This window comes from the organism of the source record quoted next, unplaced genomic scaffold (assembly GCF_019419815.1).
Source record: "Pyrus x bretschneideri cultivar Hongxiangsu unplaced genomic scaffold, Pyrus_bretschneideri_v1 Contig19, whole genome shotgun sequence".
NCBI classification, from domain to species: domain Eukaryota; kingdom Viridiplantae; phylum Streptophyta; class Magnoliopsida; order Rosales; family Rosaceae; genus Pyrus; species Pyrus x bretschneideri.
In genome coordinates, this window is record NW_025999490.1 from 3699681 (window position 1) to 3727598 (window position 27918).

The following is a 27918-nucleotide window of genomic DNA, read 5'->3' on the forward strand; positions in this document are numbered from 1 at the left end:
AAAAAAATGTCATAATGCATGGGCATGATACCATCCTGATCTCTTCATGGCTCCGCCTCTTTATTAGTTAGACCACATATGCTATCAATAGAATAATAATTTCATTTATTAGATAGTTCATAAGAGCAAGTCCACCCCATGTGGGTAGACCGGCTCACAGCACATAAAACGGGCCGGCATTCCCCAACAGTGCTCTAGCCCAGCCTAATAGGTTGGCACCCAGCCCAAGCTAAGCCATAGGTCGCCCCAAAATGTGTTGAGCAATCAGTTGGCCTATGTGACGTTAGGCTTGCGTCAACCTGACGTCACAGGGCACTGATATTTTTTTTGCATTAGGCAAGTGGGAAACACGCACTAGTGGGCGTGTGTCCCCAACAAAAATAAAGGCTGTGGGGCCCGCCGTTTTAGCCCACGTGGCTCATTATGGGCCATTGGATTTCCAACGACTAGTTTTCTGGACCGTTGGATTTCCAATGGTCAAAAAAATTTCAAATTCGAACCTAACGACTAGATGAGGTGGTGCGTTCTGGGCCGTCCGATCCCAAGATCAACGGTCCACGATTTTCATCCAAAAAAAAGAGAAAAAAAAAACCAAACGGTCAGAATTATGACCATTGGCCACGTGTCCACATTTGGGCTGTTGGATTTGAATCCTTTTCAAATCCAACGGTTCAGATTAATTAACTTAATTGAAAATTGTTTAAAAATACATAAAAAATTTTATTTTTTTTTCTTACTATAGATACCTAACCATCATCTTCCACCTTACACCACATTTCAACATTTTCTACCAAAGCTTTCATACACTTTTAGACAATGACACGTGGCGTGACAAGTTTGGTTAAAAATCCTATTTGAAATTAAAACTATTTATTTATTTATTATTTTATAATAAAAAAATTAATAATATTTTAAATTGGCTGGATGTCAGCGCATTTATAGATGTGAAGATCGTTTATGCCAGCGCATTTTTTAAACGTTGTACCAACTCATTTTTTAGGAGTGAAGATGTATTTGATTTATTACTGTTTATTGAGGCCTATCACTATTCACTGAATGGATTAAATAGGCTAAATGCTGGCGTATTTTTTTAAGAATGAACTTGCTCTAATGTTTTGCAAATAAAATCTTAACCAATAACAATATTAAATAAAATATCATAATATCTCACTCGAATCTGCTAAATACTATCCTACTTTCTTGTTTCTGAAAGCCCACTTAGCCCAAAGACCAGAAATTAGAAGACCCAAAAATGAGCATCCCAAAATCTCAAAAACACCCTCACGCCGAATGAGACCTCTCAGCTGTAACCCACTTTGATCAAGCAAGGACATAAACGTCATTTCACTTTCCACATTCTCTCCTTCCAGACAGCAGTCTTCCACACGTCTGACGCGCATCCGAAAAGCCGAAAACAAAAATAATAACGAAGATTTCAGAGAGCAAATCACCGGGAGAGATCTGAAGAACGAGATCACCGCCTTCTTCTTAGAAGCCAAAAAGCTTCAGACTTTTTCTTTGGGGTCACAGTAATGGCTGGGTACAGAGCTGAGGATGACTACGACTACCTCTTCAAGTTGGTGCTGATCGGCGACTCCGGCGTCGGCAAGTCCAACTTGCTGTCGAGGTTCACCAGGAACGAGTTCAGCCTCGAGTCCAAGTCCACCATCGGAGTCGAGTTCGCCACCCGCAGCTTGGATGTCGACGGCAAAGTCATCAAGGCCCAGATTTGGGACACTGCTGGCCAAGAACGGTTGGTCTGCTTTCTTGCTTCGTTCTTCATCTTTCTGCTTATTTGTGATCTGGGTTATTCTTATTTTTTTGAGTTTTTAGGTGGGATTGAAGCTTTTGGTTGATGATCATAAGATATGAAATGGGTCAGGGTTGTTGGGTTTTAGGTGATGAAAGAATTAAGCTTTTGCAATTTGGTTGGTGCCTGGATTTGGTGCTTTTTTGGGTTGTTTTAGTAGATCTGAGTATTAGAATCAAAGTGCTCATAATTTTCTTGGTTTCGATTTGTTTCTGTAGCAATCTAAGTTATACACAGATCAAGCATTGATTCATTGTCTGAAGGAAATTGTGGTTTTGACATTATTTTGTTGTTGTTGTTCTGCATATCTGCATTTCTTCTGCAATTCATTTTAACTTTATATATGACTTATGAATTAGAAATGAAATGAAATGAAATGTGCAAGCTGTATTTATAGGTCTCTGTAATTTATGCTTTTCCGTTGGTGTGAATTGGTATTTGGAAATGCCTGGTTGCTAGTTGCTAGTTGCTACATGTAACGTCATTGATCCATCGGATACAATGCTTAAATAGTAAATGCCATTACTTCCTACGGAGAAATGTACTTAATTTTCAGTGGAATGATGATTTTTAGTGCAGAACTTCTGTTTGTTGGATACCATTACTTAGTGAAGCTTTGTTACTGGCTGGCTTGTCTTAAATATATGTGGTAGTCAAACCAACCCTCTCTGTTTCAAAGTCATTACTTTCTGGAGATTCCAGCTACTGTGTTGGTAGAGAGATCTTTCATTAAATCTGCTTTCAAATTTTCATCTGGGCTTCAAATTCTGTATGGTCACCAGTAAAAAAAAAGATGTAATATAACTGTGGTGTCGCCCCCTGAGTATTCTTACAGTTTACTGATGAGGCTACAGTCTTTTGTTAGAAAAAAAGGCAACTTGTTTAACATTAGTGGAACGTGATTGTTTGATCTCCGCTAACATGGAATTATCAAAGAGATTGTATTTCTTATTGAGAAACTGAACTGATTTTCTCAAAGTGCAGAGTTTGAACTTGACATGTTTTGAAAAGACATTGGTGTGATAAATGTGACCTATAGGTAATGCATTTAAGTTAAGTTTTATATTATGCTTTCTGGAATGAATTGCTGGTGGGAAGTGCTCATGCAATGCAGGTGTGCTATAGTTTGCCTTGACCGTTATGATCTTTAGGGGTAAAAATATGATGGTTTTAGTATTTCATCATTATGAAAAGCACAGAAATTATACTCAGTTTCAAATCTTACCACTTTAAGGTATAATATAATAAACAAGATAAGTCATATCTGAGCAGATGGATGTTGAAGTTGGCCAAAGTTTTGCTTTCTGTATTACCTACGATCATATGTGTCTCTATATTCTAATGACTTTCTATGAGCCTGGAGCAATTTTGCATTTCGAGAAATAAAGCCTTCCTAATTTATTACCATTCAAACCAGTACTGCTACTACAAATCCGAACTCTCTATTGTCATTCAAACTCCTTCACATGCCTTTTCACTTTGAACAGGTTTTCTGCATCACTGTTTAGCCAGTATTGTGCCACATGCACACTTGCTCTTCTATTAAACTATTTTGGTTCGAATTTTATGCATATTCAATAATGGATAATAGTTTGAGCACCCAAACAGACAGCTGATGAGGATTATCTAGTCTCCCTTACTGTTCTGGTGAAGTTGTACGAACTGCAAGACAGTTCAATTACCCTCGAATTCAAGTTACATTATTCTTCCTAGAATAAGAGGGGTGCGATGAGTGTAAACTATCAGGTCCACTTTCTTTTCTAGCATTGAGAAGGAGAAAATAATGAATGTTATAATAGAAAAACAAAAATGCTGCACATTCTTATGAGTTATTCTGCTTAAGCTGACAAGATAATTTAAAATCTCTTCATTGAATACTACGTGCTCTCCTAGCGAGAATTGTGGCCAGTCCACATAAACAAATCGTTTAAAGTATATGTTGAGTGCTTCATGGTATGCCAATATAGTTGTCTCAGGATTACCCCTTCTCTTGAAAAAAAAATGGTAAAATGAAGCCATCTTATTAGCAACACTGAGGTTGTGATTGACACCAAATATTGGTTGAACTATTTTGTTTGAAACCCATGTTAGATATCCACACAGGATTGGAGTAAGATAGACTAAATAACCCAACCTACCCACCGTGCCCAACTATTATTAAACTGTTTAAACCAATGAGGATGTGAGATAACTAATCTCTTCACTATGTTATTCGACATGCACAAATTTTCTTCTGAAACATATTCTAAAGCCACCATCCGACTTCAGGTCCATATATGACACTAAGTTACCCCAAGCCATCCACCTCAACCCAACCTGTCACTAACAACATTTGTTGTCTGTGTACCGATGTTACCATTGTGTACAGAAAAATTGATGAACTTTTGGCTCTATTCAGATGGGTTATGTATGGTTGTATCATATTATTATTAAATATTCAATGTATAATTTGACAGCATTTCTTTTTTGTGATGATGTTGACACTTGATCTGGAACACCTACATTTGCTGTGATGTAGAACTTCAATATGCTCTCGTTTGATAGTTTATATGTAATTGTCTCTCTCTAGTAATGCTGTATATGGGATTTTGAATAAGTTAATGGTAATTTGATGTCCTAACTAATTGTGTTAGTATTATATTGTTATCGTTATCATTATTTAGTATTGTTACATTAGTGCTATAGTTTAGGACTTGGCAGTGAAAAATTTGATGTTTTTTGGATTCCTTTCACATCAAGCTTGTATTTACCTCTTGTATTGTATTTGTAGGTACCGAGCGATAACAAGTGCTTACTATCGAGGGGCTGTTGGTGCACTACTTGTGTACGATGTCACTCGGAATTCAACATTTGAAAGTGTGGAAAGGTGGTTAAAGGAGTTAAGAGACCATACTGATCCCAACATTGTTGTCATGCTTGTTGGTAACAAATCAGATCTTCGTCACCTTGTGGCAGTCTCAACTGAGGACGGAAAATCCTTTGCCGAGAGGGAGTCTCTCTACTTCATGGAAACTTCTGCACTCGAAGCGACCAATGTGGACAATGCATTTTCTGAAGTCCTCACCCAGATCTTTCGCATTGTGAGCAGGAAGGCCATGGAGGCTGGCGATGGAGCTGCTTCGACCGTTCCTCAAGGAGAGAAAATCGACATCAGTAAAGATGTTTCAGCTGTGAAGAAAGCTGGATGTTGCTCAAGCTAGGGACCGAATCTGCACTGGATGTAGCTGGTTTCTGTTACGACATGATCTGTTATTCCCTCTACTGGGTTGTGTAAAAAAAAATCTCGGAAATTCTGCCGGCGTTAGGAGATAGGCAGGCGGGGTTCGGTGTTTACTTCCATTGTCGTTATCATTAATTATCCAAGACAAATATGTTTAGCCGATCAAGAGGAGCTTGTAACAAGATATTACATGTTACTTTTCACATAGGTTTTCGCCAATTCGGCATTCCGAGATTATATTCTTGAGACGAATTAATTGAAATTGTTCATTCAACTCCCTATGTATAATCTGTCCTACGTTGGCAAATTTTTCATGGCTGCTGTGTAGTCCCCTCTTTAGACGGATTGTCGTGCAGCTCGATTCCCAGAAAACAAAACAGTTGGTGAAGGTGTGGTGCGTGTCGTTTTGGAATTCATTTTTTGCCCAACTCAAAATTTTAGTTTGGACGTCGTTTTTCGATGATCTGATGTGTCCGTAATCATCGGGGAAGGATGTCATTGCCGATACGATTTAAACAATTCCAAACACTTCCCTTGTCCACAGGCAACGCCGGACGGCCGGCGTTCAGTAATCCACAGATTAGCCTAGCTACGACAACAGCACAAATTGCACAATATGTTGTATTATCCATTGAGGAAAGATAAGGAAACTGCAAGCCGTTAGATTTGTGTGGACCCCACATTGATTGAATCCGCTCCCACCAGCGGCGCAGGGAGAGCTTCTATTATTGTGACAGATATTTCAAGTCAAATGCGCAATATTATGTGGAATAGTGTAAACATAAAATACATGTAAATATGTGCATGGACAATTGTCTCTAACGCAACTCGTATATGTTGTGGTACTGCTAAATTTGATCACACAATCAAATCAAAATGTATTGTATTCATAAAAAGTTGGAGTCCAAGAAAATTGTGATTGCTCACCTTTCATCTTAATCTAACGATAGGTTGTCATTTAACTCTTTTGTTGTACTTTCTCCTCCACCTTTGAGATTATGATCGAATAGTGAGTGACAATAATTTTCTCAAACCCTGGTCTAAAAAAAATGTAACTTGTGATTTATATGTGATTATCAGTTTAGCACCATAATATGTTAGTTGGGCCAATAAAAAAATATGGGAATTATTATTGGTACTCCAAAAATCTCATTATACACTTCAAACTTTTTCATTCGGAAAGAAAAATATATTTGTGAGGAGTGTAGAATGAGATTTTTGAAGTGTCAATAACACTTTCCAAAAATATTTCTGACTTTACCGTTTTTACAAGTGTGCCTTATTCAAACCTAGATCCAGCCAATACTCGCGGAAGGTATTTAACACAGAGCACGTTACATGCAGAAACAAAAACTTGGCAGGCTTTGAGGTTTATTAGGGAATTGGATCCTCTCTTGAGCAGGAGATTAGGATCCTCCTGACCCACTAACATGAGCCGTTAGATTTTGATCTAGCGACTACAATTATTATAATTTTTAGAGATGTTCGTGTTTGTAACCGTTAAATCAAAATCTAACAACCCGTGTTAATGCATCAGGAGGATCCTCATCTCCTACTCAGGAGAGGATCCAATTCCGTTTATTAGGGTTTGAATAAAATGGTGAATCTTCACGCCTAAGCTGTCTTTTGCCTTAATTTATTCATCTCTCCCTTTCTCTCTCCGCAAAATGCCGTAACGGATAAGGAAGAAGTAGATCCCATCCAACTATCCAAAAGGATTCTTCCGTGACATGAGCAATGACTGTGCAATAATTTATATGACGTATTAAATGCTGTGCAGATGTTGTAAATCAAATACTAAAATAAAAAGCCAGTTGCAAAGATGAGACATTTTTTAAACAATCGTATTAATATTTTAAATTCGATAAGACCAAGTAGGGGTTAAAACTTTAAATAATGCAGGTTAGTCGTAATAAATAAATAAATACAATTTAGGGTTTCGAACTATAAATATAAAAAAAGATAGCATATAATTTAGGGTTTTGAACTAATATATATGTACACACACATAAACCCTTTAAGGGGAGGGATCCCTATTTTTCAAAAAAAATGGGGACACCCTCTTAACCATTAGATTTGACTCTAATGAAATTCCGTGGCTGAGATTAAATCACAGGCCACAGAATCTCAACCAGAGGATTTCATTAAAGCCAAATATAACGGTCAAGATGATGTTTCCATTTTTTTTTGAAAAATGAGGACCCCTTCCCTTAAAAGCTTCTTATATATATATCTAGTTGGGTCCCCTTCTTTAGTCTTCATCAACAACTTATATCAAATCTTTCTTCCATCAATTTTAGGGTTTATAATAATATGTTGGGGTAAGCTGGTACAGTTAAGGATAGTATTACCACATATTCATTTTTGCTTTTCACGTACTTATTTTAATTTTTTAACGTCGAATCGAATAAATTAAAGAAGATCAATGATCAAAATTTAATAAAATTATGCGAAAAATAAAAATGAGCATGCAATTAGTAATGTTCCTTAATTTTTTTGAAAATTAAAGTGTGACGTGCAAGACATTTTAGTATGTATTTTCAATGGGCCACCATAATTGGTGACGGGGTCAAAATCCAGCTATACCATCACTACCTAAAAGTCAAGTGTTTTGGCTTTCTTTGACTTTGGAAATGATCTGCCTAGAAATTAGAAAGACACTTTCGTTCGACGTCTAATCGAACAATGAGAATCTTAAGTCAGTTTGAGTTCCCAATTTCATAACGTACGTGGGTTGCTTATGATTATGAAGGTGGAATAGAACCTACATAATGGCGTGCGTAGAAAATTAAAAAGGAAAAACAAAACCCTAAGGCTCGGTACTATTTTGTATTCTATATTTTGTTTTTGAAATTAATGAATATTAAGTAATTTATTTTTATTTTTTAAAACAAAAAATTGAATTAAAAAAGGATACCAAATAAACCCAAATTGTCTTTATATTATCTTTAGTATGTTTTTTTTTTATACAACGGGGCGTAAGCTTTAAAGAAAATGAAAGATTACATAAGAATATTACGAGGCTACAAAACTCTAGCTATATCTGCAACTAGCAACCAACGACAAGAAAAAGGAGCTTGCTCAAAAAAATGGACCTAAACTGCATGACAAACCCAAATGAGCCAAATCATCAGCAATAAAATTCTTTTCATGATATATATGACGAATTTAACAAGACCAACTTTGGTGCATAAGGGCATGCCAATTCAGTGCTAAACTTTCCAGATGGTGACAATAAGGGTATTTTTGCATTTAAAATCAATTTTACTGCAAGTGGAAAATCCGATTCCACCATGATCTTCTTATGTGTATGTGTGTGTTTAACCCACTATTTTTTTTTTGTTTGTTAATATTTGTATTTAGATTATTTCGTTGATTTTAAATCAATCATATGTATACAAGAAAATAATATTTGGAGAATTATTGCTGGGATTGTACACTACTTCGTGTTATATCTCACATTCCACTAATTACTTGACGAGAAAGATGGACACATCATTGCATAATATGCAAATGATGATTCTAAGACTAAAGAGTTACCCTAGTATCATGGCAATACTATACATTATTGAAAAAGGAAAGGAACGTTAAAAAAAAATACAGTGTGGATTGCTTCGAGCAAACAAAAGTCGATAAAATTCAATGTGCAGGATAAGATTGATGGAACTCAAGGAAGAATAAAGAGGAAGCAAATGGCCATGTTATTATCGATGGTTGCTGGATTATTTTATTTGTCATAATTAATTTAGGAAAAAGAATATAACTAACCTAGCTAGCTCCAAGGGCTAGCTAACAGTCCGACTTTTGAATTGGGGTCAAGTTTGATTTGGTTCTAATCCCCTTACACTAATGCATCCAAAAGCTTCAAGATGCTAAATTGAGTATGGGAAGGCAAGAGAAAAGACCACAACTTCAATACAAACACGATAGATAGATTAGATTGGATAACTTGAGATTTGTTGAAGCTAAAGGTAGAAGATAGATTACTTGTGAAGAAAATTTGTCCATTTCAATCTCCATAAAATGATATTAACACCTTATATGATTTCTTCACTTCTATCAATTCAATCCTTGACACCAAAGGACTCGCTCGCTATCAACACTTTAGTTAAAAATTATTAACATATATATATATTTTGGTTTTGAATTACTAATCAGCTGGTTCATTTGGAAGTGCTTTTAAAATAACTTAAAGCACTTACGTGCTTCTTACAAGTGCTTTTCTAATTCACTTGTATTTTTACTATAATTGGTTACATGAACACTTTTATCAAAAAACAAAAGACGCTTTGCCAGTTCCAAAGCATTTTCAAACGAGTTTTTCATAATGTAAGAATAAACGGGGGATTAAGATATTATGTCACAAACGTGTGATTAGCATATATAAAATTAGCAATAATGGATTGGTGAGCCCCACTTAAGAGTATTCTAATCTATGTACACATTTCAAACAGACGGCCAGAATATGCTAATATACCGGTTGTTCAAAAAAAAAAAAAAATATGCTAATACACCAACATCATGACAGATCCAGATTTAAACATTCACCAAGCTAAAATCAAGGCAAGTAAAAAAAATAATTAAACTCTTTTTATTACTAAAAAAATAAAATCTAAAATCAGAAAATTGTTAAATAAATAATAAAAAAAAAAAACTTTCGGTATCTTAGGGCGCACGATGCTAGTTTGAATGTATTTACGGGGGAGTGAGAGAGTGTGTAAAAAAAGACAAATAAAAATGGAGGGTTTTGGAAGAAAAGGGCAGACGTGTCAACAGATCTGAGCTTGTGGTCCCACACCACGGTACCTAAACACGAAAGAGCACTCCGGCAGCTCGCCCAGATCGGCGAAGAGAGACTCGTCCTCCTCTCCCATGGGGAACACCATCGCCGCCTTGTCCCCGGAGTCGGACCCGACTGAGCTGCTGCTCTCGGCGAAAATGGGGCTCTCGAGCACCCTCGACGACGTGGTCTCCATGTCGGCGAACCAGACGAACTCGTCGTTTACGATAAGCAACTCGTGGTTTAGATCCGCGAACCTGGAGTCTTGGTCTTGGTCTAGGTCTTGATCTTGGTGGTCGGGTTGCTGGGCCTCCGGGGCTTCGGTCTTGGTGGGGCCGCGTTTGGTTGCGGCGGCGGAACTTGAATTGTTGTGGTTGTTGTGGTGGTTGCGAGAGGCGAGCCAAGAGTGGTTGTGTTCGGAGGAGTAGGTGATGACCAGCGTGGTGGGGTCCACGCGGCTTCTCTCTACTTGTTTCCTCGCCGGGCATCCTTTTGAGCTACTGCACCTGTAATACCCTCTGCCCAGTTTGGTAAATTAACCAAATCCCAAAAAAAAACAGTACAGACAATTAGTCACGGATCATAAAAACCTGCCAAATTCGACAGTATTCTAAACTGCTGTAATATACGTGAGAAAAAAGAATGCAACTTAATACAAAGAGGCGGACACATGGGGTTAAGAAATGATTATTAGTATGGAAAATAAAATTACAGCCTCTCGCTTAACTTAAATATGTAATTACGGATTGATTGATTATTAGTAGAATTACCTGGGATAAGGTGAGCCTTTGATGGGTTTTTGGCCGTACTTTCTCCAAGCCCAAGAATCGGACGGCGGCGGAGTGCTGCTGTTGCTGTTGTCGCCTTTGATGGGGACCGACACCACTCGTTTCTGTATTGCTCGCCGACCACTGTAACAATTAAATTCATGTAAATTAACATTAATTTAAAAATCCCATTATTAACATTGGTTTTGTGCATGGAGTTGAACTAAAACTGGGTTAATTTGTGAATTGAGAAAGAGTAAATTACAAACCTTTTTTTGGGGGAGGAGGTGGAAGTGGTGATCTTGGAGTAGTCGCTGAAATTGGTGGACGGCGGAGGAGAGTCTGAGCTGTTTTCCGGCGTGGAGGTGGTGGTGTTATCATTCTCTTCCTGATCGCTCAGAAGCTGTTTGCTGTTGCTGCTGAAGAATGTGGGGTCCATTTTTTGGAACTTCCGGAGCTCTGAATTTGATGATGATGCTTGCAGAGAAACACAAACTGGCTGCTCAGAGCAGAGACGGAGGGGGAGAGAGAGAGAGACAGAGAGAGATGGCAGAGCTTCTGATTTGATGCTGGGGGGTTTAGAAGAAGAAGAAGAAGAAACAAGCGGAGGGAGGCGTTAGAGAAGAGGGGTGGCGTCTTTAAAAATTGGCCGCCACATTGACAAATGGGCTTCTGGATTATATGTTTATATTAAATTAAGGACGTGCAACCAGATGTTTGTTTTTTAATTTAAAATTTAAACGTCCCCCCACCCCCAATAATTGGATTTATGAATTATTATCCATCTCCATTTTCTCCTTTCTTTTTCTACCCAAACTCACATTGCAATCTGAAAGAGACCCTTCTCTTTTTTACAATTTTGATCCACGTAACGTAAGCCCTCTTCAGTCTTTGACTTCATTGCCCACCACCCCATACCTCCACTCAAGGGAAAAAAGATAAGTCTTATGTATCTTTGTACTTGATCAAAAACGTTTTACACAAAATTTATATGACAAATCGAATATGTTTTACCAATTTGAAGAAGTTTCTATTTGGTTTCCTTTTTAAAGGTTGCACACGTCTTTTGATCCATTTTTTTTTTACCGTCAATAAGATATTTACGTAGATGAGTTTTAGGATCGGTCAAAACGCTCACTGATATTATAATTGGACTAGCCGCAACTGAGAATTCATGAGATGTGTTTTAATCTTGAGTTCTCTGCTAAAGTTTAGACCATCTTCAATGGAGATGTTTTTTGACAAAAAAATGAAGATGTTAAATTTCATTTTTATAGCTGATGTTGCAAAATAGCATTTTGTAAAGTCTTCTATTCCAACCGAGATGTTGAATTAAAATTCTTTTGGGTTATTTATAAAATTAATGGTCAGATTTTAAAAATAAAATAACCAATAAGCGAAGAAAATAAAGAAATATGTGGGTCCAACATAAAAAAAAAATGACATTACCTTCAAATTTGGCAACAAAGTAGAGTATGTTAATCCATATAGAATTTTGGCATCTCTTTTGAAACCATAAAACCAACCTTTTTTTTTTGTCAAATCAGTTCACATAAGATTTGACATCTCATTTGGGAGAAATACTAAGGTGACTCTCTCAAAGTGGTACACTTCATGGATTGTCTGTCACTACATAGTTTAACGTCAATTTCTGTACCAACATTATAAAATATTGTGCCAAAAACAAAAAATAGCAGAAAATTCAGAAAAAATTCCACTTTTCTCGTTAGCATTTCTCCTCCCCATTTGCAGATATTCTTAGAGCTCACTTAATGCTTGATATTTTGTTACATTAATAAATGCTTGTCTATTATTTTGTGAGTTTGTCAACACCTACTACATTGTGATTAATCATAAATAAACAAGGATATTAATTATGTTCTCCTCGTTAAATTCAATGGAAAACGATTTAATTAACTTCACACGGACTTCCTTCCCCAACCGAAGATACAAGGAAAATAGTGTATGAATATGACTTATCTAAATGACATGATAAATTGATAATGTTGTTTAATCGACTCATTTTATATAACCATGATGATCTCACCAAATTTGTTTATCCTTCCTGTCTCTCAAGGTCTCTTAATCCCTATCTAATTCAAATCAATTTTCCATTAATTAATAAGAAAAGTCAAATTACACCTATTGTAGCTAGGCTAAGCAGTACCTCAATGACAGTATTTTAACTTTCTTTTCATTATAATGTTAGATCAGTCAATCATGATAGTGTCTCGACTTTGCCGATTTTGTTAACAGTTAATTATTTAATTCATTAACGTTATTACTCTATTTAAAAAAAAAATCGTGTTAACATAAAAACAAAAAATAAATTAAACTTGATAGAATGTTATGATCACAATAAAACTATTCATAACGAATTATAGACATAGAGTAATCCCAAAAGGTGGAAGATGATCATATGTTTTTAATTAATTGGAGAACATTTAGTACATTTTTAAGGGACATGACTGAAGACAAAGCTAAAAATATTATCTCTAAAACATTTTGGATAATTTGAGGCTGGTTCCAAAATTTAAAATTTTGGCGTGAATCTAAAGTTTAGCCTCAAAACTTGACCAAGTCAGTTAATACTATTCCTGCAGTCCCAATTGGCCTATATGTTACATCAAAACTATCAAAACCCTAAATAAATACAAGTCTTCTAGAACCCCATCCATGGGTGCCGTGAAGCAATGTATATATGCATATGAATACGACTTTTATATTGTTCTTTATACATTGTACAACTCTAATGTTTACTAACCCTAGTTTTATATATATATATTTTTTCATTTAGTTTAATTCATTTTAGTATTTCTTCACCCACTGCATCCGTCATGGCCGCTCTATCTCAAACGTATGTCACAGCTCAGTCTTCTTTTTAATTATTATTATTAATGGAGGGTTTGAAACTATTACAATAAGTTAGGAGATGAAGAAGGTTTGAACCTGATATGTATGAATAAAAACTCAACTCTCTATTTGCTAATATTGAACCACATGCAATAGTTAGTTGTTGAAAAAGAAGGAGATCATAAGATCGAACTCGTACTATAATGCATAAGCACCATAGTACATAACATAATTGCTTTTTGCCATTGTAGTAAAACCCGATATGCGGCTTGTTCACAATCACAACTATGTATATTTTTCATGGAATGGGAAAGTTCCCAATGGCTTTCCTCAAATCATATTTTAAATTAGAAATGAATCTTCGGCTTGAATATTTTTCCTAAGAGCCAAACACATGCTTTTTACGCTCGACAGGAATATTGAATAGGAAGCAACATGTTCATATTTATGACAACGATGTGATAAGAAAGAGAGAGAGAGAGAGAGAGAGAGAGAGAGAGAGCCATATTTGGGTGAGTATATGTCGCATTGAAGCTTTGTGATCTCCCAGCAAAGCAAAATAAGCAATATTAACCAACGGAATGTAACCCACATGTTGTCCTGATCCGTGTAATACTGGGAGGGTCAGAACAGTATCTCAACTTTTTTGGCTGGGTAAAAAAAATATACATAATTTAAAACAATTTGACAAAACTACCCCAAGTTATATCTTCTTCAAATTTTCTCCGTGACACAGATGAGTTCAACAAAAACTAAACAACATTGACATCTCTCCAATGCAACTCTACCACTCGATTATCTTCTAAGACCATCGGGAGGCGAGTATCAAAGTTGGTTATTGCAATACATCAAGAAGAGCAGGGGAAAACCTATATATATTGTTAGATAATGACAACGTTTTTGAGAAAAGTTTAACAATCATTTTCTTAAAATAATAAAGGCCCATTAACCTTACCTCCTCTCAACTGTCATATAAATTAGAGCTCCTGCCCCTTTACATATTTGATTAACAAATTAACTCTTTGTTGCAGTGACCGTAATAATCTTAACCTAAACACACAATTAAACAAACACTAAAGTTCGGAGATGTACGCTGAGCTGAGCACACAATTAGTATGGTTCAGCCAAGTGCTCCAAGAAATGCCTCACCGAAAAACTAGAAAAAATTCTTGGCACTCCACCTGCTATTATTGGCATGCAACGAGGATAGTCTTACATCTGCCTCTACTTAATTATCTTCCCGATAAGCCTCTACTTAATTATTCCCTGGTAAACTAATTTTCTAACTTCGCTCCTGGATAAGAAGATATATCACTCAGAACTATGTCCAATTACGGTGGGGGCACGAGATGGATTCACCTTGTTAACCTTTGTGCCAAGCCAATTTGGCATCTTCACAAAATCACATCTAAACGTAGAAGGAACTCTTGTTGATATATTCATAACTTAGCCAATAAACTTAGCACTGTGGTGTTCTTACTTAGCAATGGATCGCACTCAATCGCTTTGTTGATATTTTGGAATAGAGGCTGCTACCGGAGGCCGGAGTTAGACATGTCAGGGTGGCTTTCTAATATCCTGACAATTGATATATAAACGTCTATAATTTGATAAAAAAAAAAAAATTCTACCCAACATATTTTAGACATATCTTAAGCTAATCATGCATTATCATTATTTAACAGATCGCCTGACAACTTGTACTTCATCCATATTTTGGGTTCAACTTATAAATTCTTGAATACATGTTGGTGTTAGGAATTAGAGAATCGAATGTACAATTGTTATATGACATTTTCCTGGAAGGGACACTAATTATTTGGTTGACTTTAGCTTTGTTTCTGACTTTTGATTTTGTCGGGGCTTTGGGACCAACCACAGTTAGAATATAACTCTCCACCTATTGACATATATGTTCATGAAAATTGAGAAATCGTCCTATTTAACCGATTGGGTGAAAGCTTTTAACAAGGAACTATGGAAGTGGCCCCTTGTGTACCTCCAAGGATTTAAGCTAATTAAATCTGCATGCATGTAACCTTTTGTCACTGCACTTCAAAGAAGAAATCTAGCATTTCGTCATCAAGCGGGTCACATCAATCTGATGTATAATTAAACTATTTATTGATGGTCAAGATTGAAGCTGCAGCCTGCAGGCCTGCTCTGTAATTTTCAATAGGGTGCAAGTTGAAGTAGGTAACGTCCACATTTACAACAGTTGCATATTGTATTGCTATGGAAGCTTCCATTGGTGAAGTTGATGGGTACGGCCATAACACCCATGCGCGTACATTGCACATGTGTGAAAATATGCAACTGTTTGCACTGTAAAGTTGGATTGGATTGGATAGATAGTTTTCTTTTAAAGAGGTAAGAAATATGCATTTATTTTAAAATGTTGATTCATAAGTTTGAGTTTGATATATACTTCTCCTGGTTACTAATAGGGCTCACTAGATCTGTAATCTAACTCTATTTATCACCCTACTTAGTTACCCCCATCAATAAATTAACCTTAGTAGTTTACATATGTTCATGTTGTAACTTATAATTAAGTTCAAAATGCATGTTATGAAAGATATAATCTAATGAGAACAAATTTTATCCAAATAAAACAACGTAATTTCCTAAAATATATAAGGAAGTGTTGAGACTCATTTGCAAGTTGCCTACTAGTTCGTACCATAATTCTTGATTTTTGGTCAGAGGTGTCACTACCAAGTACCAACCTACCTATCAGATAAGGACCAAACTCGAATTTATAAAGGCACCCCTACACACTGCATAAACCATAGAAAAGCTCTGTACCATTATACCCTAACACCAGTTACAACCACCTCCATCTCCGCCTTCAATCCCCAGTAAAGGCAAATTTAGGGTTTGAGCTCTAGGCAATAATACCCTAACCTGGCCAGTTCAGTAGCCTGGCCAAAACTAGTACTGATATTATGTAATCAAATTAACACCAGTACCCACAGCATCTGATTTATATATGGCTCTTGTTTGATGTGTGCTCTCTTCAAGGTGATTTTGAGTGTTGATAAGGGTTTTCTATTTGGGTTTTTGGAGCTTGGAAAGTGTATTGCTACTTTGGGGCTTTGCAATTTAGGGTTTTATTTTTCGGTTTGGCTGCTACGGTAGTCTCGCAGTTGTGCATTTGTGGTTTCAGCCTGCGGTCTTACAGTCTCTTTCTATTTTAGTGAAGTTTCCGTTTTCGAACCAAAAAAAACACCAACTGCGATTAGGCCGCCTTTTTTGAGGAAAGGCCCAGGAGCTTATAAGCCTCCTTTTCTAGGCCTATGCATGTAGAAGGCCCCAAATCAATTTCTTTTTCTAAGTCCCCTGAAATAGAATTTCTTTTCTAACAAGGGAGTGTTAGCAACCTTCTCACTTACCTACTTATTTTAACCTTATCACTTTTACTCATGACGTGTATTCTACAAGTACACAGAACTAAAATTTAATCACCTTTTGGTTGACAAACTAAAATTTCAGGTATACTAACCAAGGAAGAAAGATAGGAGAATTTTATTACAGTTAAAAATATAGTTTTTGAGTGCTCATGAAGCATTGAAAATTAGAGTGCCAAATGGACAAACGACGAACAAATTATGAAAATATAAATATTATCACTAAAACAAAATAAACAAGAATATCAAAATGATTACAAACTAGTTTGGGCCCAAAATATTGTTTTGGGCCAAGCTAGAAGTTGTTTTCAGCCCAGTAGTCTTCCTTTAGAATTATCATGGGTCATCTAGTTATTGCGGGCCGTCCAATCAGGATCGGCCGAATCCTGCTGTATGACTAATTGGTTTAGATAAGGATAGAGTAGTCTAATCCGAGTATGATTTTAGCCCGGCTATGAAGGGATTCGCTACTATAAATAGAGGAGGGAGCATACATTCAAGCCTCTCCAATTCAACGCACAAACTGCCCTGCGTAAAGTCTCGTTTTACTTGAAACATCTCAACAACCTTGAGATTTTTATTTATTTATATTTTTTTTTTCGCCAACACATCTTCAGTTTGGATAAATAGCACTATTGTCGTAGAGTCAGCTGATCGCAAAGCACATTCAGTTTGGATAAACAACATTGCTTCGAAGTCGAATGATTACTTATCCAAGTCTCGGTCGACAAGGATTTTCAAGTCCTTGTTGGTAAAGGTCATCTCATTAGCCTTCTTAGCAAAATGAGGTGTTACCAGGTTACTACATTCGGTACATTGAAAGCTGAATTTGATATTGAACTTCGTAAAACTAGCAGCCTTGTCTTCAGGCTCTAGAACTCGAAGGTCAAGACGTGTTCCTTCCTAGGCCGCAATCGCAAGATCAAGAAGTCAGCAACGCGCTCAATGCAACATCAACACATTTTACTCCCCGGCTGAGCTCAGCCGTCGAGTTGGCATTCCCCGCACATAACCGAAAGACGTAGTTAGCTCATTAGTTACTTGGCCTGCGCGCCACGTAGGCTTAATAGTTTTTTAGGTTCAACACAAAGTAAGGGGTACGTTTTGACAGACTTAATTCTCAAACTAAATTACAAGCTAGAGACCTAAACCTAAGAAACCTCAATGCGTAAGATACCAAAAATACCTTAATACAAAATCAAATCAAATATCTAATTAATTTCCTACATAAACTCATGAATTCCAACACCCCCTCAAACTCATGGCAGTACACGGCATGAGTTTGAAGATGTGGGTGTAGGCTTCGCTAGGCGAACAAGCATGCACACAGATTCCAAATTCAGACAGATGACAGATGGATATAGATTGATATGGCAAATAAGATATAGATTCAGACAGACATATTCCATTAATTATCGGACACGCCCTAATATAAATAGATTCCAACAGACTGCAAATTCATATTCCAATAGACAGATGTTGAGGACATGAAAAAAAAAGAAGAAGCATATGAATGCTCCTCGTCCCTAAACGAACGAGAGTCTCATATCTCAACTGTAGTAACAAACAAACAGACAATCCAATCATGAACTAGATGATATAAACTCTAACAACGTCATCAATCCAAGCACTCGAGTGATCGTTCCTGTGTTATCTTTACCGATGCCAAAAGCCTTTCAAGAATGACATTGCTCTAGCACCATCTTACAATTGCAAAGAACTAATATAAAACCCCAAAAAAATTGGAAACAAAAAAATAGAGGCTTGGAAACAAAAACCCCCCAAAAAGTTTTGAAGGCTACATACACATGCTTTAAAGTTCCAATGTATTTTACTGCAAAACTTAAAGCCCTGATGCCATATGTTCCATTGATGCTAATTAATAGTGGTTTTAATTCATTTTTCGATATATGTAAAAGCTAGTTCTCTTGCATCGAAACTCCTTGTGAGCAAAGAACTTAGAAGACAAGAAATTTTTGTAGTAACATTCCAATGTGTATGTACAGTTCCACTTAATCCAGAAAATTAATGTCTCACTCCAATTTGTTTTATTCAACATACGCATGTATAATTTACTTGTATTTAGATTTCCATATGCCGTATATTGATCACGCACACAAAAAAAATAGTGATCTGAAATCAGTTAAAAATTACTAAATTAGACAACGCAATGAAGTTTCAATTTTGGTCTCATTACCAGATTTCAATACCTTTTTCAGATGTTCAAAGTGGAAGTGACACAAAAATACTTCTATATTACATACGCATCAATTAATATCTTCATTATACATTGATGAGAAGATTCAACTCTACTAATTAAGAGTTATTAACTTGAGGAACTACAAATCATTCATGCGTCTCCTTCCATCTTTATTAATCTTGGTGGCCCTAAGTATTGTTTGTGTCACAACTATCACATCCAGCTTTTCTTGGTTTTGGTGATCAGCTACAGCTGCAATGGCTTCCATGGAAAAATTGTTGTTGCATGAAACTCTAGCTTGCACAACATTGAGACCCATTTCTTCAAATACCTCCAAAACTGAAACCAGAGTGTCCTTTGCTTTCTCACACTTCACTCTCACATGAAACCCTTCTCAATCTTCTCTACCTTCACTTCCTGCCCATCCATGCATATACAATATTCACAAAATTAATAAATATATATAAAGTACAGAGAGAGAGAGAGAGAGAGAGAGAGAGAAAGAGGGAGAGACCTCACGGACTTGAAGATGTTTGATTAGGTTTATGTAATCTGTCTTGATAGCCATGAGATGCAAGTACTCTCTGTGGACTGCTTCGAGCTTGAGTTTCAGCATATAAATGTGGGGTAAAGCATCCACTACAATGGAGGTCCTTTTGACCTTTAATTATAAACATCCAACAAAACACACAGAATGTTTAATAGGTTAGCTAGCTAGCTAGTACCAAGAAATCTAAAGAACAGATGATATTACGGATTTGTCTTGGTAAGGCGCTGTGAACACGAAAGGTTGAATTCGATGTCTACAGGCTCCTTCGAATTTGAAGCTTTCGGCGCAATGCTACTCTCTTCCGCAGCCCGGAGACCATAGCTCTCATCAGCTCTGTTTCTTTGTTTGCCTGTTTCTCTCTTTGTGTTTTTTACTTTTGAACGCACACTAGCTAGTATTCAGATTTGAGTTAATAATTTTGTGGCATGCATGGGATGGGATGGCTTTTATAGCTTGCCAAGAGCACGGAGAGCGCTTTAACTGATTAGTGGGGGTTGGAATTTTGAATTATCTGAATAGGCAAAGGTACTGCAAAACTGTATATCCAACAGAAGTTTTACAAATGATTCAAATGGCATACATTTTGTTTTTTTGGCAATAGTAAATTACACCAAATTTATTGAAGTTACAAAAAAGAAAATTTGAACTTAGGTGCAGAGAAAAAAAGTATATTGTTCTAACCAACTTAGTTAAGCCTGAATCTACAAATCAAATGATATGCAATTATATAAGCCATCAAATAAGTCCAAAACCAATGGAAATGGAAAAGTTTCTTTTTTCCTTTTATTATTGATAAAAAAGAGAAATAATATTACTAAATATTGTAAACATACACAATAAACAGAGTGAATTCTAATTTTGTTTCTAGTTGTGCAAGGAATGCCTTGCACTTTGATAACTCTTGTAGTAGATGCCCCAGAGGTTTTTCTCTTTAATTTTATTTTCCTTAAAAAAAAATAGAGTGAATTCTATTCTTACATGAATGTCACTCTCACTTGGGAGTTGGTCACCCATTAATATGGTGTTAATCACTCACGATAGACAATGTCTTTTTTTTTTTTTTTTTTTTTTTTTTTGGGGGTGAAAGACGTTTGACAATGTCTTATGACTTGATTGCTGAAACATTATGGATTATTGAGATATATTATGGTTGTCTGTAAGAATTTCTCGTTCATATTATATAATGACCCATATATGACTTCAGTAATTTAATTTTCAACATATGTTTAAAAACATGGATCTGCCTTATCAGTTTGTTTGCGTTAAGAATTTGTAATTTAGTATTTCAAATATTAAGATATAGTACTATCTAATATGAGATGGAGGTGGGATCAAGACTCTAGTAATTGGTACATGTCCAAGACATGAAGATTAAGACAAATTATTCACTACTATTAGGATTGAAAGAGTTAAGAGGAGCACAGAAGGCAGGTGGGGACAAACTAAACTAGTCAAGTTCTAGCTAAATAGCTATTTTTATATAATCAAGTGCCAAAACCACAAAAGAAGGAATGGGATTATGTTAGGGGTGTGCTATCAACACATCTCATTTTACTTCTCACATACCATTTGTTAATTTATGTCCGTTGATCTTTTTCAATTCATCTGATCCAAATGCCGAAAATTAAAAAGATGTGTGAGAAATAAAAAAAGGTGTGTGGATATAACATTCCTTATGTTATTGTCCCATTCACCTACTTTTTCAGTTGGGAAATTTGCATTGGGATGGCTAGGGTTTATGGGAAATGAGTCGGCAGAGATGGGGTTTGATATGTCAGAACAAAGACACATGTATGTACATCACAGACACTGAGCCAGCTAATAATCTGGAGGAAGAGGCATATATAAGGCATGCATTAACACTGATTTAACAGTAGTACGTATTCACGGGCCTCTCGTTTGGCTCGATTTGTCTCCCCTTGCCTTAATATATATACCACACTGCATGGCCATACCCATAAAGTGTAAATTATTAGTGCTCGCAGGTGCAGTTGATTGGCTCTATTAATTGCTTTACAGTAGCTCACATAATCTGACACTATACTTGCTGTTTTATTCATTTCTACCAAGTTCATCAAGTTCCAGGATTTCGACCGTTGAGATTTGATCCAATGATATAATAACTGTAATCGTTGGATTAAATTTTAACAATCCGAATCCCGAACTTAATGGATTTTGTGAAAAGAAATCCTTAGAGGATCCCTTTCCTATTCTTTATCGTTCTTTCCCCTTTAGTAGGGCTCACCAAATTCCCTTTACAAAATGATATAACGAGCCACTCAATCTAAACATACGGGATTATATTTTAGACTACATACAAGCTAAGTTGCAAACTCAAATATTTGAAATCTCAAATGCAAGAATGCTCAATTCATCATAAGGTGTTGATTTGCATTTGATTGTACGTATTCAAGATTTAGCTATAATATTTTATATATGAAATAGGAGAGAAGTGAAATACGAAACTTAAGATTGTTGTGCTACTAAAAAAGAGGAGATATATAGCTTTTCGTTTTCATCTTTAATTTTGTTACAACAATCACTAACCTTAAAATCTTAAGGTTGTTACTGACAAACAAAAATAATATATATCAAACTTACTCATACGTTCTTCAAAGTAAAACTTTAGTGCAAACAAATAAAAGAGTGAGAAACAGAAATTAATTAAACTTAAGATTATTACAAAGACAGTTCGGATATTATGTTAACGGGGTGTGATATCCACACATCTCTTTTTACTTCTCTCACACCTTTTAATTTTTGGCCATCGGATCGGATGGATTGAATAATCAAATGACAGAAATTAACAAAGGGTATGAAAGAAGTAAAAATAGGTGTGTGAATAGTACACCCCTATGTCAACTAGCAAGCCACAACCAATAGAAGGCTATACAGTTACTTTGCGACAAATGTGATTAGGCCAATCTCCTTGCACCCCAGTTAGATCTCTATCTTTGTGACAAATCACCCTGTTGTAAAACAAAAATAACTTTCAGGAGGAGTCATTGAGAATTATGACTGAAATCAAGAACTAGAATCATTTTCCTTATTATTTGGCTCAACCAAGGAATTTTTTTTATGAGACAATGGACATATGCAACGGTGACACCATAGTTTTTCTCCTCCCAAGTGTTAGATTTGTGCTTCATAGTAGTGGAGAGGTTTCACTGAAACTCGATGTGAATGAACGTACACCTTAGTCACATGATGTCGTTGCCACCACACAAACCCACCAAGACAACCTTTGTATATATATACGTGACTTACACGTTTTAAATATATTTATATGCTTAAATTGACAAAAGGAAAGTCAAATATTTGAAGTAAATGAATAATCTTAGATCATGCTAGAAGAAACTCCTCATAAACCAATTAAAGCAGATGAATTCACATAATAAAATCAAACTCCTCATAAACCAATTAAAGCAGATGAATTCACATAATAAAATCGGTCTCTATAGAATTTACATTAAAAATAGCGAAAATAATATTTAATAAACAATTGATTGAATCACATTATTGCTAACTCATCGTGAGGCTAAACTCACACCCTCCCCCTTAGTGTAGATAATATCATTTGTTAAAAAAAAAAAAAAAAAAAAAAAAACAACCATTTGACAACTGATTTAATCATATTATTATTCGTGTGCGAAAGATTTTTTTTATAACCAGCATTACACGCCTCTTAAGATGTTTTGAACATGTTTAAAAAATAGATAAAATAATATTTAATAAACAACTGATTAAATCATATTATTGCTAGTTTATTGTGAAACTAAGCCACCCCCTCCCCTTTAATTTAGATAATATCGTTTGTTAAAAAAAAAAAAGAACAATCATTTGACAACTAATTTAATCACATTATTATCCGTGTGTGAAAGACTTTTTATAACCATCATTACACGCCTCTTAAGATGTTTTGAACGTGTTTACAATAGGAAAAATAATATTTAATAAACAATTGATTAAATTACATTATTGCTAGCCCATTATGAGGCTAAGCCTACCCCCTCCCCCTTAGAGTAGATAATATCGTTTTGTTAAAATAAAAAAAAAAATCATTTGACAACTAATTTAATCACATTATTATCTGCGTACGAATGACCTTTTTTATAACCGGTATTACACGCCTCTTAAGATGTTTTGAACATATTTGAAAAAAGAGAAATTGAATTACATTATTGGTAGCCTATTATGAGGTACTAATTATAAAATAAAAAAATACAAAAAATTAATTATTAAAAAAATACTGTTAAAATGACAAATATACCCCTACCTTAGGCAAAACACAGTATGGATTTTAGCATGCAGATGCACGTAAATACCACCCTAAAATGTATGGCTGCTATCTGTAAATTGTTTCTTGTGTGAGCTACCAGAGAGTCACAGAGCTAGTGTTACCCCTGCTTTTTAGAGGACGGATTACTGAGAGGTATCTGTCTCCTTATTTTTGTGCTTCCCATTTCTCTTTGTCCATTTGTGTTTGACATATCTCTCTCAAGTTCTCAAGTGGTAAGGGGAGGGAGGCTCAATGCATGGCTCATCTGATCCCATTCATCTTTTTAATTTCTAGGTTTGCTTGTGAAACTTTTTTGCTTTTCATCACTTCGTTTAAAGAGTCCGCAATCACATGATGAGCAAAAGCGCAATCCAATTTTTGAAAAGTAGCCAAGACTAGGTGATTTATATGATACTAAGGCTTGTTTGCCAATAATCGTGTCTCAAACATGGTCGTCTTTGGTGTTTGCTTCTTAAAAACAAACGACAATAATCATTTTTTAATGGAGAAATTAGGTTCTCATCCTTCCTTTTGCTACTCCTTTGATTATAACCTTATTCATTTTTATTTTTTGATCAAGGTCCTTGGTATTAATAACATCATTAATTATTTCAATAATAAAATATTTTTTATTTCTAAATATATTCATTTAATGTTAAAAATGTTACAATTAGTATATTTATATTTATGGCTAAATTTTTTATCGTATATTTTTATTTTTAATTTGTTCCCATTTTTAATTTGCAACCCTTTTTTAATTTGTTCGATTTTTCTTTTCAGTTTTAATTTGTACCCATATATTAATTTCTTTTTGTGCCCATATTTTATAAAGTTTTATTTGTATTTTTACCCATATTTTTTTATTTATTTGTACCCATTTTTAATTTTGCTAAATGTACCCATGCTAATTATATGTACCATTCATGTAATTTTTTTTTCAAATTTTTAATCTTAAAATGTACTCATTCTTAAATATACCAATTTGTTATAGGCAAAATGTCACATCCCGAGCTCGACTCCACCGTAGCACGATATTGTCCGCTTTGGGCCCCTACCACACCCTTACGGTTTTGTTTCTGGGAACTCACACGAGAACTTCCTAGTGGGTCACCCATCCTGGGATTGCTCTTGCGCGAACTCGCTTAACTTCAGAGTTCCGATGGAACCCGAAGCCAATAAATTCCCAAAAGGCCTCGTGCTAGGTAGAGATGGGAATAAAATGTGGTGACTTAGTAAGCCGATCAACTATTACCCAAATGCCGTCAAAACCATTATGTGTACGCGGAAGCACGCCTTGATTTCGGTCGGGGTGTGTTATAAAATGTACCATTTTTTTTTATATAAAATCTATTCAATTTTTTTCTAATCCATTTTTAAAATTATATAGGTACATTCTTTTTTTTTATTTTTTTTATTTGAGAATGTATCCATGTTAAGTTTAATCGAAGAAATTTACTAATATTATTAAGCCTAATATATATATATATATATATATATATATTTTTTTTTTTTTTTTGGTGATTTTGAAGAATGTGCCCATGTTTTGGTACAATAATTTTTTGGTTAATTTTGATGAATGTACCCATGCTTACACACACACACACACACACTAATATATTTATATTTTAATATTTTTAATCCCACAAATTATGGTTTTTTATTTAAAATCTCATTAATATAAACAGCTCTAAATTTCAATTTTTAATTTTAAAAAATATAGTAACGTACATAGAAATAAATTATCACATTAATTTCAGGGACTTTGATAAAAAATTGAAAGCCAACAAGGTTTTAGTCAAAGAATGTTCATAGCTAGGGACTGCATCCAAAATCTCCATTCTTTAATTGTATGGGATGTGAATCAAATATTGCTTGTACTAGAGAATAATTAACCAGAACTACTTTTTCTTCTTCTTTAAGAACTGATATTATTTACACTAAGAGGAGAGTGAGCTTAGCCTCACAATGGGCTAACAATAATGTGGTTCAAATTCGCTTTTAGAGAGAATCGAACCTAAAACATCTTACTTACTAATAAATAGGAATATTATTAGACCGTAATACTAAATGGCAACCAAAACTCCTTTTTAATTGACTAAAATTCCACACACATGATTAAGGTTCGATTTCTGATTCCACCAACCATACGTGTATCTAATTATTTATGCCATAACTTAAGATGGAAACTACACAAAAAGAATTCACCCATACTATAAAACATGTATTAATAATAGGCTTACTTTTAGCAATGTTCCATATAATTCTACACAAAATCTAACGTTACCCTTTACACTCTATTATACTTCTATTTATTCCATGCCCTCTTGTTTTGTGTCTTTCTTATCCCATTTTGTCAATGTTGAAGAAGCATGCATTAGTTTTGCTAACATAGCATGGACCCTTGGTCATTTCAACAATGAATATAGGAATGAGTTATGAGCTTGTTTGGAAAGTACTAGTAAATGACTAAAAGTGTCTTTAGAGAAAATGATTTCAAGTTCTAAAAATGCTTAGAGTGTGTTTTGCAGGAAGCAATCAAAGTATTTACAAGATTTATTTGCATTTTTACTAACGATTGGATTCAAAAACATTTTCACTTTCAACCATTTAAAAGTATTTCCTAAACGAGCCCTACATGTTTCCCGAATTTTTAAATTTAATGAGCTCGGCTCGTATAACAAGCAAGTCAAATTTAGTTTGAGTTCGAAACAAATTAAACAAAATAAACTTAAGAAGAGTGATATTCAGTTTGACTCAATGCGTTTACAACCCAAGTGTATCGCAATTGGGTTGACCCTCAATGTAATCGTTTATTCATATGTGGCCTTCTGCGGAGATGTTAACTTGAGATCGGATACAACCCAACTTAATCTATTACACGTTCATTAAGGTCCATGCCTCAATCATGGGCCTACAAATATAAAGTAAGAAGGGAGGGTCAATATTTGAACTTCGATGATTTTAAAATTAGAATTAGAATTTTAAATTTGATAAATATTTTAACCATTCTACTATTTGACCCAAAAAAAAGCATATGTATGTTGACATAATGGCATGCAGAAGGACCAATTGTAAATGGCAGTCTCGAACTTCTGCATAATGTGATATGAGAGTTGACAAGAGAAAAAGAATACATATGAGCACGCACACATATCATATATGCTCCAGCATCTTCCATCATAATTCTGGCATGAACTAAATATATTGGAGGTCCAATTAGCATTTGGTGTTAACGTTACACAAGGAATTGGTTAAAAGGGAGTCAAATTTAAGACAGCCTCGAATTTTATCCCCACATATGGTGTTTGTAATTTAAAGGATATACTTCAGTTCTAGGGCATATCCTGCAGCCTCATAAGTCACTCAAGCTTATGTGTTCCAGCAGATCGATGAACATATTCGTCTTTCTTTTTAGTTTTCTTTGGGTAGAAGCCTGTCGGATTTTTCATTATTACCCTTTAAAATTTAGTCTTTATGTTTGAGTTCAGTTGTTCGTGAAGGTGCAGTTGCACTTTGCTAAAATATAAAGTCTAGGGTTTATGAAATTTTTGGTGTATTAATTATTCCTCTCCAAAGTAGAGGTATATATAGGAAGTTAATTATAAGAGGACTTTACTAGTAATTAAAAATACAATAGGCAACCTAGCTAGCTAATTACAGTGGGACTATTTATAAAAATCATAAAATAAAATCACCTAACTAAAATAGGGTAACTCATGTCATGCCAACATAGTTCTCTGGAAATATATAATGAAAAAAGCAAATTAAATGGATACGTATGTTCGAATGTATATATACACCAGATGGGTGAATGCACCCTCGAATTTTTGCTCGAACAAAATCAACCTTTGTTAGGTCCATTTGGCTGGTCCTGAAAGCGATGAAGGTGACATAACAAGACTACAAGTAGAAGAAAAAAGATATCTGGAGAACATGCTCTGAATCTTCCCTCATAAATTTTCTTTTCACGATTTTCAGCTCTGTCCTTTTAATGTTTCACGTCCTAGCTAGCTAGTAAACTACATGTTTATATATACTACCGTGTCGGT

At 35.2% G+C, this 27918-nt stretch overlaps 2 protein-coding genes and 1 long non-coding RNA gene across 3 annotated transcripts; 1 reads left to right on the forward strand and 2 right to left on the reverse strand.

The window, feature by feature from the left end:
• Nucleotides 1–1373: 1373 nt before the first annotated feature.
• On the forward strand, nucleotides 1374–5304 carry LOC103943089 (ras-related protein RIC2). Its single transcript, XM_048582280.1, has 2 exons — nucleotides 1374–1753; nucleotides 4581–5304. Exons 1-2 carry the CDS (start codon nucleotides 1533–1535, stop codon nucleotides 5008–5010), a joined length of 651 nt encoding a protein of 216 aa, XP_048438237.1. The 5' UTR covers nucleotides 1374–1532; the 3' UTR covers nucleotides 5011–5304.
• Nucleotides 5305–9598: 4294 nt separating this feature from the next.
• LOC103943079 (probable WRKY transcription factor 65) lies at nucleotides 9599–11240 on the reverse strand. The gene is made up of 3 exons (XM_009353277.3): nucleotides 10847–11240; nucleotides 10581–10721; nucleotides 9599–10328 (listed from the first exon to the last, which is right to left on the reverse strand). Exons 1-3 carry the CDS (start codon nucleotides 11014–11016, stop codon nucleotides 9800–9802), a joined length of 840 nt encoding a protein of 279 aa, XP_009351552.1. The 5' UTR covers nucleotides 11017–11240; the 3' UTR covers nucleotides 9599–9799.
• Nucleotides 11241–19078: 7838 nt separating this feature from the next.
• On the reverse strand, nucleotides 19079–20158 carry LOC103943069. Its single transcript, XR_007257757.1, has 2 exons — nucleotides 19555–20158; nucleotides 19079–19457 (listed from the first exon to the last, which is right to left on the reverse strand). It is a non-coding gene; the product is annotated as an uncharacterized LOC103943069 (long non-coding RNA).
• Between the last annotated feature and the right edge of the window lie 7760 nt (nucleotides 20159–27918).